General features: G+C 39.6%; 1 protein-coding gene across 1 annotated transcript in view; it reads left to right on the forward strand.

Moving 5' to 3' along the window:
• The window catches only part of LOC124612833 (transmembrane protein 179), a 57,768-nt gene extending 46,530 nt beyond the window's left edge, over positions 1 to 11,238 (forward strand). The window contains exon 4 of the mRNA XM_047141260.1: positions 10,388 to 11,238. Within this exon, the coding sequence (XP_046997216.1) occupies positions 10,388 to 10,670 (283 nt within the window). The 3' untranslated portion in view covers positions 10,671 to 11,238. The remainder of the gene's footprint in view (positions 1 to 10,387) is intronic.
• Positions 11,239 to 20,030: the final 8,792 nt, after the last annotated feature.

Raw genomic sequence — 20,030 nt, forward strand, 5'->3', positions numbered from 1 at the left:
GATCTGGAGTGTTTATACCGTGTTGGTGCTCCCGAGGTGCTCTATAGTTGTGTGCTTTATTACTGAAATGGCCATGAAACCAACAGAGGCATTGTCACATCGTCTTGTCGGCGAGTGGTGTGTTGGTGTTAGCCAGCCGTGTATTTCCTCTGGCTGGTTGGAGGTCACTGCCAAGGCAGGTGCATGTGACATCATCCTTAACACTGTTTGTGCGCACTGGAATCTTTTGGCTTTCTGCTGTTGTGCATCGTGACATGGTTCCTGACTGAAGCAGGGCTTGTCTTGTTGTTCAGTGAATTAACGCACTGTCACTGTTGTAACACAAATAAGATTCTGTCTGCTAAAATCAATTTCTCTGATGGCTCATTCTCACGTGAAATAATTGCTAACTGTAACTGGGGAGGTAGCTGTATGATCCACAGTGTCCATATGGTGTGTGAACTGGCTTGATTATTGCATCAGTCAGTGTTCAGGTGTTCAGAGACATCTCCAGAGTTGTGAAGGCACCTTGGTCTCCAAATGTTCATTGTAAATAACCTGATGCAACTGTTGTTCCAGAATTTGTGTTAGACGCTGGATGAGCACTGTTGTCATGATTCTTATATGTAGGTAGCCGGGGGTGACGAAATAACACCACTAATGAGGCTGGTTTGTTCACCAAGGTGGCACAGTATTGTGACAAACATGGAGCTGTCATCAGAAATGCTGTGATTGTGGAGAATGCACTCGAAAATAGCTAACCACATAGCTGGTTGTTTCAGCCAGAAAAGTGGCAGAAAAGTTTGATAGTCAAAATTCTGACATGCTTATAGTGCCACAGCTGGACAGAGAGCAACAGCGGATGAGCTTTCATGTGAAAACCAGGATGCAGAGGGAAATCCTGTGAAAGTGTTTGTGTGTGGCCCAAATGAGTGGACTCCACTTTGCAGTGTGAAAGAATTTGGCAGAACTGTACACATTGTGGTAGGCGTGACACCATTGAGAGATGTTGTTCCGTGTCTGTCGGAGACAGTTTGTTGAAATGCATCTTGCTGGTATGTGAATGAGTTGCATTCATCACCAGAGGCAGGCAGAAGATCAGTAGTTGATGCTCATCATTTCGATTCATGTGGGTACTTATTGACACCAACTACACTGCTGAACAAAATGTCATTTTCAGCTTTAACCAAAGACACGAATTGTCGCTGCTGATGCAAAGCACTGAACACAATACCATATGACTCACTGTTGTTGTTGTGGTCTTTAGTTCTATCACTATCCTGTATTAACTTGTCTCTTGACACTAAGGTTGTAAGATGTCTCCATTGTTGTTACAAACAAGATGAGTCGAACATAGAATAATTCGTAGCTGGTAAAGTTGTTTGATGTGGGGTCACCAATGTAGAACAGACATAAGTACCGGTGCTCCAGGTTAAGGGGTGTTGGAATGCCCTATCCCAACGATGTTAAATTTAGTGACTTGGCTTCCCTGTATTTCAGGAACCACTGTAGCCACTGACATGAAACTTTTACAGGACATTTAACTGTATGTTCTGAGTCTACTGAACTACAATAATTGCATTTCAGCCACTGCTTTCTGAAATACATTTCTTTAATTACACGATTAAAATTTGTGTACTTTTTTATGTTATCTTAAATAATTTTAATTATATATAACAGTATGTTGTTCTTTTAGTTCAGTAGACTCAGGACATGTATGTTGAAGAGGTTTCTGAGGTTTAGGGAAAAATGCAACAGAAGATGTAAATTTTCAGGAACGGTCTCTTAAAGTTTCAGAAGACTGTAACTCACTTAATATATGCTTAATTTTTTATTTTTAGTCACTCAGAAGCACCCTGCACCATACTCTATATCATCCTCTTGATCTTTTTCCAAGTCTTTCCTTCTTTCTGGACTCCTTAGTGGCCAATTGTGCTGCATACTCCACTTTATCAATGCGAACCTTGTCCATCTGTTCAAGTTCTGATGCAGTTTGCTTCAGGATTAGTTCCCATATGCTGTAGCACTTTCACTCTACCAATGTTGCCGTCATTAAAAGCAATAACAGCATCATTGACCCCCCACTTTAGTGTCTTCATTCCAACAAAAACATTGGTAAGAGAGTCCATATAAGATTATTGGGATTTTGAGTCTGGCCATGCAGACACGTCTTCAGTAGTTCAGTGTTTGCCAGGTCTCTGTAAATAGGTTTTATGATAACCATGATTGCTGCTGGGATGGAATGTTTATGGCCTGTATGAACTGTTTCAGTACTGGGCATTGCGGTAATTGCACCATGAAACAGGTCCAGGAGGGCAAAGGTGGTGTACTGGTGTTTCATCACTTGACAGTCTATGGAAGAAGGTAGCCCATATTGCCTGCTTCATTTTCAACAAATCCTCAGTATTATTTCTAATAGCCATCTCATAATTCTGCTGTAGTTCATCAATCATTTTGTCTGTCAGCCTGCGTCTTATGGTTTTACCATCAGAAAGTTTCTTGTCTCTCAAACTTTGTTTCAGCTTCCTCAACCTGATGCCCATCCTCTTCTGGACATGACCACCACATTCCAGTTTTGTGGTGATCTTCTCACCATAAGGCTGAGCAGCTACTACACTGTTATATGCTCGATCACCTAAGAACTTAGTGTAACACACTCCTTTTTCGTTTAGAGATCGACTAAAAATTTCAATAGCTGCAGAGGCCTCCATACCACCACTTGTTCCTCCATAATTTCTGTCACAGGTATGCCCTTCTTCATTGTCTGATTTACACTTACAATGATATTTGTTTAAAATCTGGAAATGTATTACCTTTCAGCATCCACACTGGTCACTGTAGCAACAGAATTCTTAGAACTGTAGCCACGCTTCTGCCAACTGACATCGAAAGCTACTGGTATGTTGGTCGTACCATCATTTATTTCAACAGCTTCATTTGCAGCACCCTTCATTGACTCACACGCAACAGATTCCACAGCAGCTCCAATAAATCCTGCATACGTGTCGATTTTACAAGGTGGGCATGGCATATTCATCACGGCACACATTGTTTATGTTGCAGTGTGTCCTTTGCCAATAGCTCTCAATCCATAAAACCGCATAACATTTACTTCAAAATAATTATCCTTACACTAATCAGAATTCCAAAAGGAATGAGTATATTTACAACTGGCACAATTAATGACAAGTTTCCTGGCTAATCCATTTGATACCTCACTGTCTTCATGTGAACTAACTGGCCCTCCACATATTTTACAACACACACATTCACCTAACACCCTTGTTAGGATGTGTAACTCTATCAGAATATAACGTAACCTACCATTTACATCACTTTCGTTTTGAGAAAACTGTGTATCACAACATTTTATTTTAATCTTCGATGCACTAATGGGTGTTTCTCTAGATACTGATGAGTTTCCCTGTATTTCAATGTCTGTAACTTCACACACCACATGTTGAACACAGTGTTTCCTTTTATTTGAAAATCTGTTACCATGAAACCCCAAGTTTCTTAAAAAACACTTCGTTTTGGCATCATACTTTACTTTTTGAGAGATTTACCAATCTATTCATCACTTTTCCTCGGAAAAATGTTAGCATTTTGACATACAATGTGTGTTTATACTATGAAATGATACAATACTGTTTTTGACAGTGCTACCAATACAAACACGTAATTTAACCTTCATAACACAGCAATCCAAGCCATCTATATAAAAAATTACCAATTTTATTAGATCTTGAAGTAGTGCATGTAAAAATTTTAACATTTTCAACCGGTGTAGATTATATTGGAAAAATAAAAAACTTCCCATGTGAGTTTGAGTGATATATATATCATTTTATTCAGAAAATTACAAATTTTATAATGAGATAAAAATCTGAAAATGAGGGGAAAAAAATTTCCCGTTCTAACTCCCTTAAGTAATGGAGGTCAGAAAACCATGAATTTGGACTTGATTATTAGGCATAAATGAATCGGAGAACATACTTACATCATACGTACATCACAATAGCTCAAACGCGCTTAGTGAATGTCTTGCAGTGTAGCAGTAGCACTGGCCAAAGAGCTGCAGCATGTGATTTTGCTAGGCTGCCACAGGTTTGAAGATGGCAATTTGGTTGCGAGTGAGTGAATCCAACAAATGTGAATGTGAAATAAAAGTTGTCATGGCAAATGGAGCTTGCTTTCCAATATAAATTATAAAAAGGCTATATAAATTTCGGATGCTGTGTTCAGCCATTGATGTCACTTTTCCCAACACTTTAGCAGGATGAATTGCACTAAAATGATGCATATTGGAGAGATTCTTAACACGGTGTAACACTTAATTTTTTTTTTAAAACCACGCAGGTATGAATATCAAATGCCAAATACAGCACCTTAGCTTTTAAGACACTTACAGGAACGTGGCAGCTTCTTGGTAGCTACTATTTTTCTCTCTCTACAGAATCCATCATTTTTAGTGCAGTTTGTTATGTTAAAGTGTCGGGAAATGTCATGTTGGCAGCTAAACATAGTACCAAATTAAGAAAAACTTCATTACTTAATGAACAAGTAATTTCCCACCTTTTACATTTTCCCCTTAAAAATTATACCACTTCTCATAAGTCCCTTGAAAGTTTAAATGAAGTTTCATTGTCTATTGATTCTAATGGCAACATTTAGACCTAACCTCTTTGAGCATGTCCTCACTGAAACTGATATCAGTGACCATGAAGCAATTACTACAATGAATACCACAGTACCAATGGCATTTAAAACAGGTAGGGAGATTTATATGTTCAGCAAATGGGATAAAAATGTTGTAGTGTCTTATCTCAAAGAGGATTTGGGAACATTAACTCTGGACAGGTGCAGGTAGAAGAACTGTGGTTCAACGTTAAAAGAATAATTGACTGTGCACTGGATAGATAAGCACCTAGTAGAATAGTTCATAATGGGTGTAAAACAAAACACGAGTATGTAGACAGACAGCTGCAGAATTAAATGCACTTCACTGTTACCAGGGCAGCGTCTAATGCCTTCAGTGACTACTGTAGCAGAATCTTATCAAAAGAAAGATCTCTTGCAAACTCCAAAGAAATTTTGTTCGTATATAAAGGCTGTTAGTGGTCTCATAGTTAGGAACCTAGACATTCGCAGATAAGACAAAGACTGAAATTGAGGGTAACAAATTAAAGGCAAGAATAATTAACTTCATTTTCAGATGTACAAGGGAAAATGCAGGAGCATTGCCCAGTTTAAGACTCACACCTGTATTAAAACAAGTGATATAGATGTTAGTGTCAGTGTTGTTAAGAAGCAGCTGCCCAATGTAATCTCTATCAGATTCTTAACAGATCCACTGTAGAATCTTTTGAAAACAGTGATCTCCCCCATGTCATACAACGTAGATTCCGAAAACAGTTATTGTGGAAACACAGCTCATGCTTTTCTCACATCTTTCCTGAAAGTCATGGATGTAGTATATTCATATAAAGCAAACACACTGATAAGCGTGCACTATTTGGTGTATGAAACCATCATTAATTTGTCATTCCAAACACACTTAGTGTGATGAGTCTAAAAAATGATTAAAAAAACTTGTGGCAAATCAGTTCTTTGGTTAATGTGTACTATGTTCAATAAGTAAACAGTCACTGAAACTCCATGTTTAACATGCAGGACATTATCTCTGAGTGATTTATATGAAATTAGTAGCATGAAAGAAGTATGTCAGAAGTTGGCATGGCAGTCAAAGCTAGTTATAACAATGTAAAAATTGCAAGATTGTGATTAATCAATAAAGTTAATATGTATTAGTTGACATGTACCGTTGACATATATGAGGGCCGTTTGGTCCAATCAGACACAAAATTAAAACCACAGTGAAAATCCAGTAGAGCTTTGTGCAGATGTCTTGCACAGTATCTCTTGTGTGCCCATCGATTGCGTTATGTCACACATACCAGTTCTTAGAGCACAGTGAGCATTTAAACATGTCTACAAGAATAGTGTCTCCCACCAAGTGTGAAGTGCATGCTGCCATTCGATTTCTTCATGTTGAAGGCCGCAGAGTAGTTGACATTCATCGACAAATGAGTCACGTGCATGGTGAAACTTCCATTAGTGACAGCAAAGTGTGGCAATGGTGCAGGAACTTTGAAGCAAAACGTACAGATGTTCATGATGCAGACAGTCAGGGAAGGAAGCAAATATCAGCTGATAATTTTGTTCAGTGACTGAGTTAGGTTATTTGAGAAAATCATAGGTTCACAGTGTCTGTGTTCAGTGATTCATTTCCTGAAATTTCAATGTCAGCTCTTTATAACATTGTGAGTGAGAGACTTCAGTACTGCAAACTCCATGTGAGATGGGTTCCCAATATGCTACCTGACCATCACAAAACAAAGCAAGTGGGTGTCACCTTATTGTTTCTCCAGCACTTCCATGATGAAGAGAAGATATTTTGAACAAATGCGTCATAGGAGCAAGACATGGGTCCATTTCAAAAATGAAGAAACTGGACTCGCATTCGGGAGGACGACGGTTCAATCCCGTCTCCAGCCATCCTGATTTAGGTTTTCCGTGATTTCCCTAAATCGTTTCAGGCAAATGCTGGGATGGTTCCTTTGAAAGGGCACGGCCGATTTCCTTCCCAATCCTTCCCTAACCCGAGCTTGCGCTCCGTCTCTAATGACCTCGTTGTCGACGGGACGTTAAACACTAACCACCACCACCAAAAATGAAGAAAAATAAGAGCAATCCAAACAGTAGATGTCTTCTCACTGCCCAAGCAAACCAAAGAAGTGCAAGCAAAGCTCCATGAGAAAGTGTATGGTTACCACGTTCTGGGACCAAAAAGGAGTTTTGTTGGTGGAATTCATGGAATGTGGCATGACCATCACTAAGCTTCATTCAGCATGACTCTTTAACACCTATGAAGGATAATATGCAACAAGCAAATAGTAACATTATCATCAATCATAGTCCTCCCTCATGACAAGGCTTGAGTGCACACTACAGCTGCAACAAAGGCACTCAGCAGTGTTTTTGAAGGGAGGTGTTGGGTTAGCAAGATAGACATCATTTTGACACTGATAATGAGCTACAGACCAACATAGAGAATTGGCAAAAAGCGCATGCACCTGCTGTCTATGGCAAGGGAATTGGAAAATTTGTACTATGCTATGACAAATGTCTAACTCGAAGCAGTGACTGTGTAGAGAAGTAGCCAAGAGGTATATCTAAATGTTGCAGATAAAACATTTTTCATTTTCACTGTGGTTTCCATTTTGTTGCCAATTGGGCCTCGAAGAAAACAAGAAGAAAAAATAGCCCTTTCAGAAACAGAATGACTAGTGTATCTCAGTTAAAATAGCACTAATAATCTTCGTTTTAGAGAATCAACTGTAACAAAATACTGATGTGCCTGAATGAAAGTAAAAAATGTGTAAGCTAGCGGGTAAAGTACTGCTGGCATAGCATCTAGCTGTGAATTTTTCTTGCAGATGTGCTCGTTGTTCAAAATACTGATGGCCAGTACCCAGATAAATAAATTTTCAAGGAATGAATTGAAACTGACAAAGTATGGTAATGCTGTGGTTTTAAATGTAAAAACTACATTTGAAAATTTATGGAGCAGAAAGACTGGCCTGTACACTTTTCAGTGATTGCAGACTCGTATCACTTGAAAGTGTTAAGGTTACACTAAATTACATGTGTGTGTTTCATCTTAATCGTTTAGTGGTCATTGTGATTACATTTGTGTGAATCTTTTAGAGAGGCTACAAAAATAAAAGACTATAGATTTATTTTAATACTGAGATGTAAGTCACAATCTGATACACCTAAGGAATTTTGAAATTCGTATGCTTAAGGATACAGGGTACTTATAAAAGGTGGAAAAATCGAAAGTTTTTTATGACTTTATTAAAGTCTATTGTCTTTCCTGATTACATTGATGTATAGATTATAAGGCTTCAAATGAAAAATGACCTATATATACCAAATTTTAAAGTTACGGTCATGTATGGCGCCATTCCCCCTTCATTTCTGTTACAGAAAGCAGTATTATTTTGAAAAGAACTGTGAACTTTCTGTTTCCAGCGATTACGCATATGATACATTGTATATGTTGCTAACAGTGTAGGTTTCTAGTGTCTGTAAATGATTACCTTTGCTAGTATTTACTTTTGTTTCGCTTAAGATGTTTGTTCACATGTTACTGAATGTTTGTTGCTCAGGTGCTACATATATTTGTGGAAGTACTTATCCTTTAGTGTGCAATAAATACGAACTATGCCATGCATCGAGAAATTCAATAAAAGGAAATTCCGTGGAAACCAGCTCACAAACAAAGCAAGCCACACTGCTGAAAGTAACCTATGTATCAGCTCTCCAGCTCTCCCACATGGCACCCCTCCTGGTGATTCAAATTTTTGTGTTAACAATGACACTGTTTGTAGTGGTTTTGTTATTGTTGATGTGGGCATCTTATCTCCTTTGATAAAGGAAGTGGCGAATTGTAGATAGTGTGATGGTGTAGGCTGTCTGGAAATAACTGAACAACAAAGCAGCAGGAATGGTTTAGCATCAGAATTAGTTGTTCTGTGTAGATCCTGGCCATTAGACAGACTGCACCTCTGAATGATGTTACAGCAATGAGAAAAGCTGTATGGGCCACCTACTTTCATAAGTTGTCCATAGATGACCACTCTGTTCATGGACTTTGCCCTAAAGGAGCAGATTATTGGTGTGGTTACCAAAAAGCAAAACAAAGAGGTCAAATATACCATCATAAGCATTCTCTTCCTGAGCCTGTGAAGAATGAAATGAAACTAATTTTTAGAGACCTGAGTGACCCTGTTTTGCTTAGTAAATGTCTTCATGGGAGCTGTCTTCTTGTAGGCACTCAGAATACAACTGAAAGTTTCAACCATTGCATATGTGAAAGATTACCCAAGAATGTTTTTGTAGGGCTAAATACATTAGAAGTTGGTGTACTAGATGCAGTGATATGTTTCAGTGGTTGAGTGATAGGAAGGTTGGAAGTCCTGAGAAATTTAGGCATAAAATGAGGCTCTAATATGGAAGATCAATTGCTTGCGTGTGACAGACAGTGGGTGCATGAAGCTGAAAGATTTGCTCTCGAGGTTACCAAAGAAGCAAGAAATGCTGAAAGGAATGCGAAGACGAAGAAATGCTTCAGGATGAAGACTGTGCTTCAGGAATATTCTGAAGCACAGTTTAATTGGACTCATATCTTCATTCACATTTTCCCACAAGTTGTATTTTTCAGAATTCAGGTACAAATATTTCCTAAAGTTTATAAAGCATTGCTCTAATTTTTTTTCTGTAACTTGCAGTAGTGCATACTTATGTAGTAGACCTAAGCTTTATTGCAGAAGCAACTAAATTATAGGAAAAATAACATTGTTATTAGGAAAAAAATTGTAAAAATTAAAATGTAAGGTGTGATATTTTTTTAATCCTTGTAATATACGTAATAAGTGGAATTAATTAAGTCTAGTACCTCAGCCGTCATGTCGTGCACATCTGGTAAAAAATTGGTCTCCTTCAAACGTATAACATTGGATTAAATGGTACCTCAGTTTCATGCACCAATCTGCATTGGTGATTTTTGACTTATGCGCTGCTCCATACGCATTCTTCATTCTCCAACAGATGTCTATCAGTGTTTCACCTTTGTCTGCCAAGAAAAGAATAACAGCACATTGGTCCTGTTTGGATGCATTTGGTAATAAAGTCACCATAGTTTACATTTTCACATTTACCACATGCACATTGGAAAGATGCGAGTGTCACACTAATCCCTTGCCTACATGCCTGTGTTTGTATACCAGCATTGGAATCACATTATGTTGCATATACGCTGCAGCTGTACCCTCAAATGAAAAATTTCCATTGCCTCTTATATCACAAATGAGAGTCAATGACTGACATTTTCTGGAGACAAACATTGAATTTCGCAGTAGGTCATCTTTGACTTGAGCGTCTTGGCATCTCAGGGAATAAGTAGTAACAAATCCCCCCTTAAATACCAGTCACAGACTCGTTATGATTATATCTTGGGAGTTTTCACCCAGAATAGTAAAATAATTAGTGATGGCTGCAGATTTTGTTATTGGTGGTAACATTGCTTTTTTATGGAAAGTGTGATTAAAAGAAATATAAAATTTGCTTATAAATGTCATATTGCCTTTCTAAAAATTGTATGTAGGGATTAGCAGTAAAATAAGCAAAAGTGGTCAGAAAAATTGCAGTCTACATGTGCTGTTGGTAACCTCACCAAGAGGAAAATTTTCTGTGTGATCTGTCCACTCATGTTTACTGCTTTCATATCTTACTAATTTTTTTTTCAGTTTTATAAGCCTGAAACATATATTTCTGTTTGCAGGTGTGAGGTTGCTGCTGGAAAAGCAATTGACAAAAAAGACCACATTGATACAACAGGTTTTCACATTGAGATGGGGACAGCACAGTTTGGAGCATGGGCGTCATGGGCCTGCTGGGTGGGGCTCGCTGTTTTAGCACTTCTAAAAATGTGTCGTTACCACCAGATTGAAAATATGAGAGTTAGTATGTTCCGTGAACGTCAAAGACTGGTGAATGAAAATGCTGCTACTCTTGATCGGACAGATGACAATGGATCAAAGCCTTCCACATTATCTAGGGCATAATATTTGTGATGTAAAGCAGTTTTAAAGTGTGTTTATTAAGAATACTTTACTGCAACAAATTTGTTAAAAGATGTTCATAAGTAATGTTTAACACAAAAATTGACACAAGTAGGCAGAGTAAAATCAAAGACCTGGAGTATTTAACAACTTGCACAGCAATGTCAGTTATAAACTCGTGTCAACTAGTTAGCCCCAAAACTTGGGCATAACCCCTAGTATGTTTAAAGAGAATAAAAAAATAAGAGGAATGAACATATCATTGAGTAAAAGTGCAGTTGGAACAGTTTCAATTTAGAATTAGGAACACTCCAGACACAGTTATAAAAATGACACAGTTATAAAACTATCACTGGTTATTTGTTACATAATTCATGTCATGCTATCCATGCTGAACTGAATTGTTTGTTGGAGTACAGAAAAGAATAAAGTTTGTTTTAATGAGGCAAAAGTAACTGTGTGTGACATAGATAATTTTCAGTGTTAAGCTATTTTAATAGGCTAACTAATTTGGTATCCTACAAAGTGTTTGTTCAATTTCAGTTTTTGTAATAAACGTCTGAAAATCTGTTATCATTTTTTACCTGCATTTGTAAGATTTCAGTTTGTACATTGCATTGTATTTAAAATTATTGGTGTGTTTACTGAAACTGATGGGCAAATAGTTTTTGAACAGGAAATGATGCGTTAAAACATTGATGCTTATCTTTACATATTAAACCTTTCAGACCTGATTTTTTTTTTTTTGTTTTTTTTTTTGTTTTTTTTTTTTTTTTTGTTTTTTTTTTTTGGGGGGGGGGGGGGGGGGGAAGACTTTTATTTTAATACTCTAATGCTCTTAGGTGCTTTTTTATGATTTTACAAGCAATATTTACAAAAATATATTCACTTATTTTCAAAATATACTCTGTTCACAATTGTGTACACTAGGTCTCGGTCAACAAATATCTTACTTTTATTTACGTAACCTTGCAGCATTGTTTTGCACACCAGCAGCCATTTGCAATACAGCTTTTCACATCCCAGGCTGATGTATAGGCTTGGGAATGGTCTACAGGCCATGCGGACATCCTGTGTAGGAAGCACACGCTGTGTGGAATGGGAACTTTGTCATTATAGGTCCAATGACCTGTTGTGTTACAGAATTCCTCACAAAATCATCCAGGACTTTTGAGTTCTGCCAGTTCATAAAGGGTTAAAAGTGTCCATGACTGTTGAATGAGCTATTATATTATTCTCATTCACTGCAAAAGTCCATGGTTCATAACTTCCTGAATTGCACTGGATTTGTATGTAAATCTTTTACTTTTTGTAATAAAAGTCCAACACTCATGATTTTTTTCCCCGCATTTAAGCATAAAACTCTATGCCAAACAAATACCTCCGTCATTAAGCCAAGACAGAGCATAAAGCTGACCAAATATAATTCTTAACTAAGCATATAGTTGTAGCCATGATCATTTGTATAACTTTTTAACAATGAGAGGATGTTTACTCCTTTCTTAAGATATAACTACAGTTTTATAACCCAAATGATTTATCATGGTTACACTGTAGTTTTGCTTGACTGTGTTGAGAGAAAGAACTGTATTAAAGAAGTCAAGTAGTTATTAGACAGAAGCAGCGAGTGGTACCCTTTCCAATGCAAATAGAGCTGAAGTTACTAATTAGAATTTTCTGAATTAATGTGCTATAGGAGACTATAGTAAAGGTTGAAACTGGTGTCGATGAAAATATTAAGATTAATTAAATGGTAATTTCTGTGGAATGAAAAATTATCAGTGTAGATTAAAAAAGTGTGTGTGCGGAAGGCGTAGGTAGAACATTAACTGTTAGGAAGCAATAAACTAACGAGGGAACTGCCCAATCCAATATGTCAAAACCTGTCCTGAATTTGTAATACAGGAAAAAACACAATGTCAAAATTTTAGCTGCTAAGACACACTGCAAGTAATTTTAAAAAATGTTTAAATTTGCCAAATTCCTAATTCCCCAGGGGCCAGGGAAAGGTACATCTCTGCTGTAGCTATAGTATACAGTGCATGTGCAACACAGCAAGTACACATCTGTGATTGATGGCACATCAGTAAGCAGATAATACGGCACAACCCAATTGTAATTTGTAAAGCGAATTTCATTTTTCGTTGGTAGTTTCCCTGACAGTTATTTGCTCAAATTTGCAAATCATTTAAAATCCATTATAATTAGCAGTTGCCTTTGTCATATCTGTAAGTGTTGACAATGGAGATAAAATTGAATTAATTTTCCTTGTAATTTCTTGGCATATGTTTGCTAGTAGCCTCTGTCTTTGTGTTGGTTCCAGAGTTTCACAGTGATGTGGTTTACAATTAATGTTTTCAACCCTCTTCTTCTTCTTCTTCTTCTTCTTCTTCTTCTTCTTCAGTAGTGCTATAGCCCTTGGTGAGCCTTGGCTTCTTCAACAATCTTCTTCCACACTTCTCAGTTATTTGCTGCTCTTTTCCACCCCAGGACTCCCATACTGGTGAGATCCACTATTATGTCATCAATCCATCTTTTTCTAGGTCTCCCTTTTCACCTAACTGAATTGATCACACCTTTCATCATTGTGTTTGGAATTATATCCCCTGCCATTCTCTCCACATGTCCTAGCCATTGTATTCGCTGTGATTTCACAAATTTTACTATGTCCATACCTTGTATTAACTCTTTTAATTTGGCAATGTAGTGTATTCTCCAGCCTTCTTCCTCCCTTATTGGCCCATGGATTTTGTGTATTATTTACTGCTCAAAGGTTCTTAGTGCATTTTTATCATGTTCTGCCAACGTCCATACCCGTGTGTGATAACTGGCCAGACTAGGGAGTTATGTATTAGCAGTTTTGTTTTTCTTGTAACAAGGCTATTTCTGAAAAGTTGCATATTTCCTAAGTAAGCTCTGTTTCCTGCTTGTATTCTTTCCCTTATATACTTTCCAATAGTGTTATCACTTGTTATCAGGGCTCCCAAGTAGTTAATGAGGGATACTCCTTTGAAGCATTTCCCATTGCTGTTTAGGTCTTTAGTGGTTCTTCTGGCCTCAGATTGTTATATTACCATACATTTTGTTTTGTTTTCATTTACTATGAGGCCAATTTTTAAGGCTTCTGTTTCCATTGCCTGGTATGTTTCTTGGAGTGTGTTGATATTTCTTCCTATTATAGCAAATGCCATCAGTGTATGCACATATCTGGTTAGTTTTCATAAATATGGTGCCTCTTTTGTTGATTTTATTTAATACTCTATGCAGGGTTATATTGAATTGGACAGTGGAGAGACTACCACCTTGCTTCACAAGTTTATTAAAGTCAAAGCTTTCACTTGTTCTGCTAAGGACCTTTACTTTCGCTCTTCTCTCTGTCATTGTCATTCTGATTAGTCTTATTAGTTTAGCACATATACCAACTTCTTCCAGTACTCTGCATAGTTCTTGCTGGTTTGTGCTGTCAAAGGCTTGTTTGAAATCAATGAATAGGAAATGCAGATCTATCTCATATTCATAGAACTTTTCCATCATTTGTCTTATCACAAATATTTGATCAGTTGTTCCTCTGCCTGTTCGAAAGTCACACTGATATTACCCTAATATGCCTTCTGTGCACTTCTGTGTACTTCTGTAGCCTTTTGTTTAATATACTTGTGAAGATCTTATAAGTTGTGCTTAGGAGTGTCGCATCTCTATAGTTTTCACATGCTGTTCTGTCCCGTTTCTTATAAATGGGGATTATTATTCAGTTTTCCAATCATCTGGCATAGTTTCTGTTTCCCATATATCTGATATTAATGGGTGCAGTTCATTTGTTATGGCCTTACTACCAGTTTTTATTAATTCAGGGATTATGCTGTCTTCCCTAGGGGCTTGATTCTTTTCTGACTTGCGCACAGCCTGGGAGACCTGTTGTAGTGTTGGCTTTCTTGCCTCATTGGCATCATTGTCTACTTCCAGCTCCACTCTTCCCTCCTATGCAGCTGTCTCTTCATCTTCTAGGCTGGTGCTTAGTGTATCTTTGAAACATTCTGCCCATCTTCCCACTATCCGTTCTTCCTCCCTTATCATTTTTCCATCTTTACTGAAACAGGCCATTAGTTTTGGCTGGAATCTATTATTCATTTTGTTTACAGCATGACAGAACTTTCTTATTTCATTCTGTTCCTTTAACTTTTCTAATTCTTGAAATTTCTTCTTAGTCCACTCTCTTTTCTTTCTTTTACACAGTCTGTTAGCTCTTCTCCTTAAATCTCTATATTGTTCCACATTATTTCTGGTTTCTCTCTGTAGCACTTTTGTTCTTGCCCTCTTCTTTTCCTCTATTGCTGACCTGCAGTCTTCACCAAACCAGTCCTGGGTTCCTCTGTTCCTTCATATGCCTTCTATTTCTTCTGCAGCATCTTTAACAACTTTTTCAATCTTGTTCCACTTTTTGTCTACTCCTACTACGGTCTCTTCACTGCTCAACTTTCTGCTTAGTGTTACTTGGTATTTTTTTTTTTTTTTTACTTCATTAGGGATTTTCAGTTTGTCAGTATTCGATTTCATCCTCTTTCCTATTCTGTTACCATTTGTTAGTGACAGTTTCTATCTCATGACTGATTTTCTGACAAAGTAGTTTGAGACACAGTTTGGTCCTCTGCAGCTCTGTACATCCATAATTGATGTGGAGTGGTGTACAATCACTAAAATATGGTCAATCTGATTGATTACTCCATTGAGTGTAGTCGTCAAAGTACCCATATGGATCTTTTTATGTGAGAAGCAGATACTTTTAGTAATCGTATTATTTCATGCTGTGAATTGGCATAGTAAGTCTCCATTCTCGTTGTTTTCTTCATGTCATAAATATTTTCCAGAAACTCCATGTGGATGTTCATTCCTCCTTATTTTTGCACTAAAATCTCCTGTTACTAGCATCGGGTCATATTTAGGTACTGCACAGCATACTTTTTCCAAGTCTTCGTGGAACTGTTCTTTAATTATATCCTCGTTTTCTTTTGTTGATGCATGTGCATTCACTACTGATAAGTTTCAACCTTCCAAAGCTAAAATATAAACATGGTATGGAATTGAAATCACCCACTTTTACTCTAGACCTACATATGTGTTATTTATTAGTTAATTTCTTAGACATTCATTCTTATGATTTTGACACTTCATTAGAAATTGTGGTAACATTAAAGAAACAGGAAATAACTTGGACAGTTCTGTGAATTGTGGTTAGAATGATGATTGTTGTGCTAATTAAAGCCCTTAAAAAACCTTCCAAAACAAAAGAAAATGTTTGTAGTAATAGCTTTCAGTGACAAACGATGCAGAGTTTTTGTTAAATGAGGGAGGGAAAGAACACTTAAATTTAAGCGGTGTGCAAAGCTGGTTTCATGTTGTAAAATCTGAATAAAAATTGAATAAATGGAAGAAAGATTTACGCGAAGTACTAAATATGCATCAAAATGAAACTCACAAAAGTGAGAAAGAGAAACTACTCAAAAGATTTAGAACTGCTCATGAGTCAGTGCACAGTTACCAAGGAAGATCTATGAGATGGGCACTCTGAATTGCAAGTGATGTGAACATTACTGATTTCAGGCTTGTTTGATCTTGTTAAACAGACTTGGTAAAGTGTATGGAAGAGGAAGTCGCAAAATTATGAAGTTTACCTCAGGTATACGCATAGAGATGTCATTAATAGGTAATATCTTAGAGAAATTCATAGCTGATGTGAAGATGGAGCTCCTTATTATTCCCTAAAAGCTGCATATATAGACAGTCAGTCAGGTTTCGTACAAACTGCACTTTGTCATTTTGAGCAAAGACAAGACAGTCACTTGAGCAGTCAATGAAACACATACACAACAAAGCCAGTGATAAGTATCAGTAAATTAATGTTTCTGCAACTTTATCTCTGTCTTCCAGAACATCAATGCAAATTAGGACCAAGAATGGCGAAGAGTTCTCGGGCTTCCAGCCGGGTGGCGGTGTCTTCAAACGGTGACGTTTTGACGAGTGACATACTCATCATCTTCTGGCGAAGTGCCGAGACTTTGCGGATGCCGGTCCCTTTATACCTGCGATGTGCCCCCCACCACCTGGCCGCGGGAGGCTGGGTCCAGAGGAGCCGGCGGGCAAGGTGGAGGGGGAAGTAGGTGCGCCGTTCGTGTCTCCATCAGAGCATTCTGATTGCGTCTCGTGAGCTGGACGGTTCTTGTTGCGTTCCTGGCGTATTGCGGCTAATGCTGGATTCCAGGCCGCGCTCAGTTGATAGCCTTCGTCCCTGTTCACAAGGTTCTCGTGGACCCGTATTTCTATTGATTCTTTAATGACGCTATCCCAATAGCTCCCGGCTCGGCATAGCACCCTGGTGTTTTCGAAGTCAAAGGTGTGGTTTTCTTTGATGCTATGTTCAGCTATAGCAGATTTCTCTATCTGTCCAAGTCGAACATGCCTGATGTGTTCCTCGCACCTTTTAGAGATGCAGCGCTGCGTTTGACCAATTTACTGCACACCACATTCGCAGGCAATGTTGTATATACCAGGTGTGTTTAGTTTGAGTGTGTCTTTAACTGAGCCCAGCAGCTCTTTCGTCTTCGGCGGTGGTCGGAAGACGGTATTTATGTTAGATTTTCATAATAGCCTCCCGATTTTGACTGATGTGGACCCCAAATGTGGAAGAAAGGCGAGTCCATTGTTAACTTCCTCTTCCTCTTCCTGAACTTTGTCAGCCTGTCTCCTCTTGAAGGCCCTGCCAATCTGTGTTTCACTGTACCCGTCTTTCCGAAATACCTCTCTTAGGTGGTGTAATTCGTCTGAGAGGCTTTCTTTGTCACAAATGACGTGCGCCCTATGCACCAAGGTGGTCAGTACTGACTGGCGTTGCGCCGGATGGTGGCAGCTGGTTGCATGGAGGTACAGGTCTGTGTGTGTCTTTTTTCTATATACTGAATGGTCCAGCGTGCCATCCGCTTTCTTCCTGATCAGTATGTCCAGGAATGGAATACAGCCATTCTCTTCTACTTCCATCGTGAAGGTTATATTCTCATGCATGCCGTTTAGGTGGTCCATAAACTCCTCCAGTGGCTGCCTGCCATGCTGCCAAATCACGAAAGTGTCGTCCACATAGCGGAAGAAGTGCCTGGGTTTACGGTGAGCAGTTTGTAGTGCCACCTCCTCAAAGTGTTCCATATAAAGATTCGCGATCCCTGGAGCAAGGGGAGATCCCATGGCCACTCCATCCACTTGTTCATAATGCTCTCCATTGCACTTGAAGTAGGTGGTCGTAAGTGCATATTCAAAGAGCTTCACTGTTTCAGGCTTGAAGTGCCGATTAGGGAGCGCCAAGGCGTCCTGTAGCGGTACTTTCGTGAACAAGGAGGTGACGTCGAAGCTCACGAGTAGGTCATCACTCTGTATTCGGATGTCCTTCAGTATTCTAACGAAATCCACGGAGTTTTTCACGTGATGACTGCAGTGTCCCACCAGTGGTTTCAATAGTGTCGCCAGGTATTTGGCCAGTCCATAACTGTGCGAGTTGATAGTGTCCAGAATCGCCCGTAGAGGCACCCCGTCTTTGTGAATCTTGGGCAACCCATACAGGCGCGGTGTCGTTGGCGCTCTGGGATACAGCCGTTTCTGCACTGCCTCTGGTAGATCTGAGTCCTTCAGTAGCGCCACGGTTTTCCTGGTCATCGTCGATGTAGGGTCCTTGTTGAGCTTCCTGTAGGCTGGGTCTTGCAGCAGAGAGCAGATTTTCTGTTGGTAGTCGACTGTGCGAATCAGCACCGTCGCATTTCCCTTGTCTGCTGGGAGGACCATGATGTCAGCATCATCCCTCAGTGCGCGGATAGCCTCTCGCTCCTGCGCAATAAGGTTAGCTTTAGGGAGTCATGACTTGTCGATGATCCTGCAGGTCTCCCTTCGGATCTGCTCAGCTTCCTCCTTGGGTAGGCCCCGGATTGCTTCCTCTACGCTGCTGATGATGTCCCGTTTCGGTATGGTCCTTGGTACAGGTGCAAAGTTCAACCCTTTCGTGAGGACAGAAGTTGTGGCTGCATCTAGCACCTTATCTGTCAAATTTACAATAGCTCTGGTGCTGTTTGTCACCTTCTGGGTCGACTGAGCTCCAGAGAGTCTGCCGAATTTGTTGATCTGTTTTGCGGCAACATGTCGTTTCTGCACCTCACTGTCGGCGTGAGAGCTGCAGTCAACCAACTCCCAAGTGTGTGCCGGTAATGCTTCTGCCATTTTCAGGTGACATGCGATCAGGATGCGTGCATTCTTGTCCAGTTCTTGCCGTGTGTAGTGAATGCGTTTCCTGACAATGGCCATCCCTGCTCGCCGTAAAATACATTCGGTTTTCTTCGTTTTCACAGGATGTCTTAATTCCGCAAATCGTGGCAAGATGTTCTTGTCTTGGCAACGTTGGAGGAAAGCCAATGAGCTGAGCAATTTGGCTTTCCTGTTGCGTTCTTTCTGCAGTAGCTTGAAGCTACAGAGCATCTCCTCCCCGTAGAGGTGTCGTAAATGTGAATGTATGCTTTCCCGGCGTATACAGCTGGCGAAGAGTTCTCGGGCTTCCAGCCGGGTGGCGGTGTCTTCAAACGGCGACGTTTCGACGAGTGACATACTCATCATCTTCTGGCGAAGTGCCGAGACTGCTGCAGAAAGAACGCAACAGGAAAGCCAAATTGCTCAGCTCACTGGCTTTCCTCCAACGTTGCCGAGACAAGAACATCTTGCCACGATTTGCGGAATTAAGACATCCTGTGAAAACGAAGAAAACCGAACGTATTTTACGGTGAGCAGGGATGGCCATTGTCAGGGAACGCATTCACTACACACGGCAAGAACTGGACAAGAATGCACGCATCCTGATCGCATGTCACCTGAAAATGGCAGAAGCATTACCGGCACACACTTGGGAGTTGGTTGACTGCAGCTCTCACGCCGACAGTGAGGTGCAGAAACGACATGTTGCCGCAAAACAGATCAACAAATTCGGCAGACTCTCTGGAGCTCAGTCGACCCAGAAGGTGACAAATAGCACCAGAGCTATTGTAAATTTGACAGATAAGGTGCTAGATGCAGCCACAACTTCTGTCCTCACGAAAGGGTTGAACTTTGCACCTGTACCAAGGACCATACCGAAACGGGACATCATCAGCAGCGTAGAGGAAGCAATCCGGGGCCTACCCAAGGAGGAAGCTGAGCAGATCCGAAGGGAGACCTGCAGGATCATCGACAAGTCACGACTCCCTAAAGCTAACATTATTGCGCAGGAGCGAGAGGCTATCCGCGCACTGAGGGATGATGCTGACATCATGGTCCTCCCAGCAGACAAGGGAAATGCGACGGTGC

This window comes from Schistocerca americana, chromosome 4 (assembly GCF_021461395.2).
Source record: "Schistocerca americana isolate TAMUIC-IGC-003095 chromosome 4, iqSchAmer2.1, whole genome shotgun sequence".
NCBI classification, from domain to species: Eukaryota; Metazoa; Arthropoda; class Insecta; order Orthoptera; family Acrididae; genus Schistocerca; species Schistocerca americana.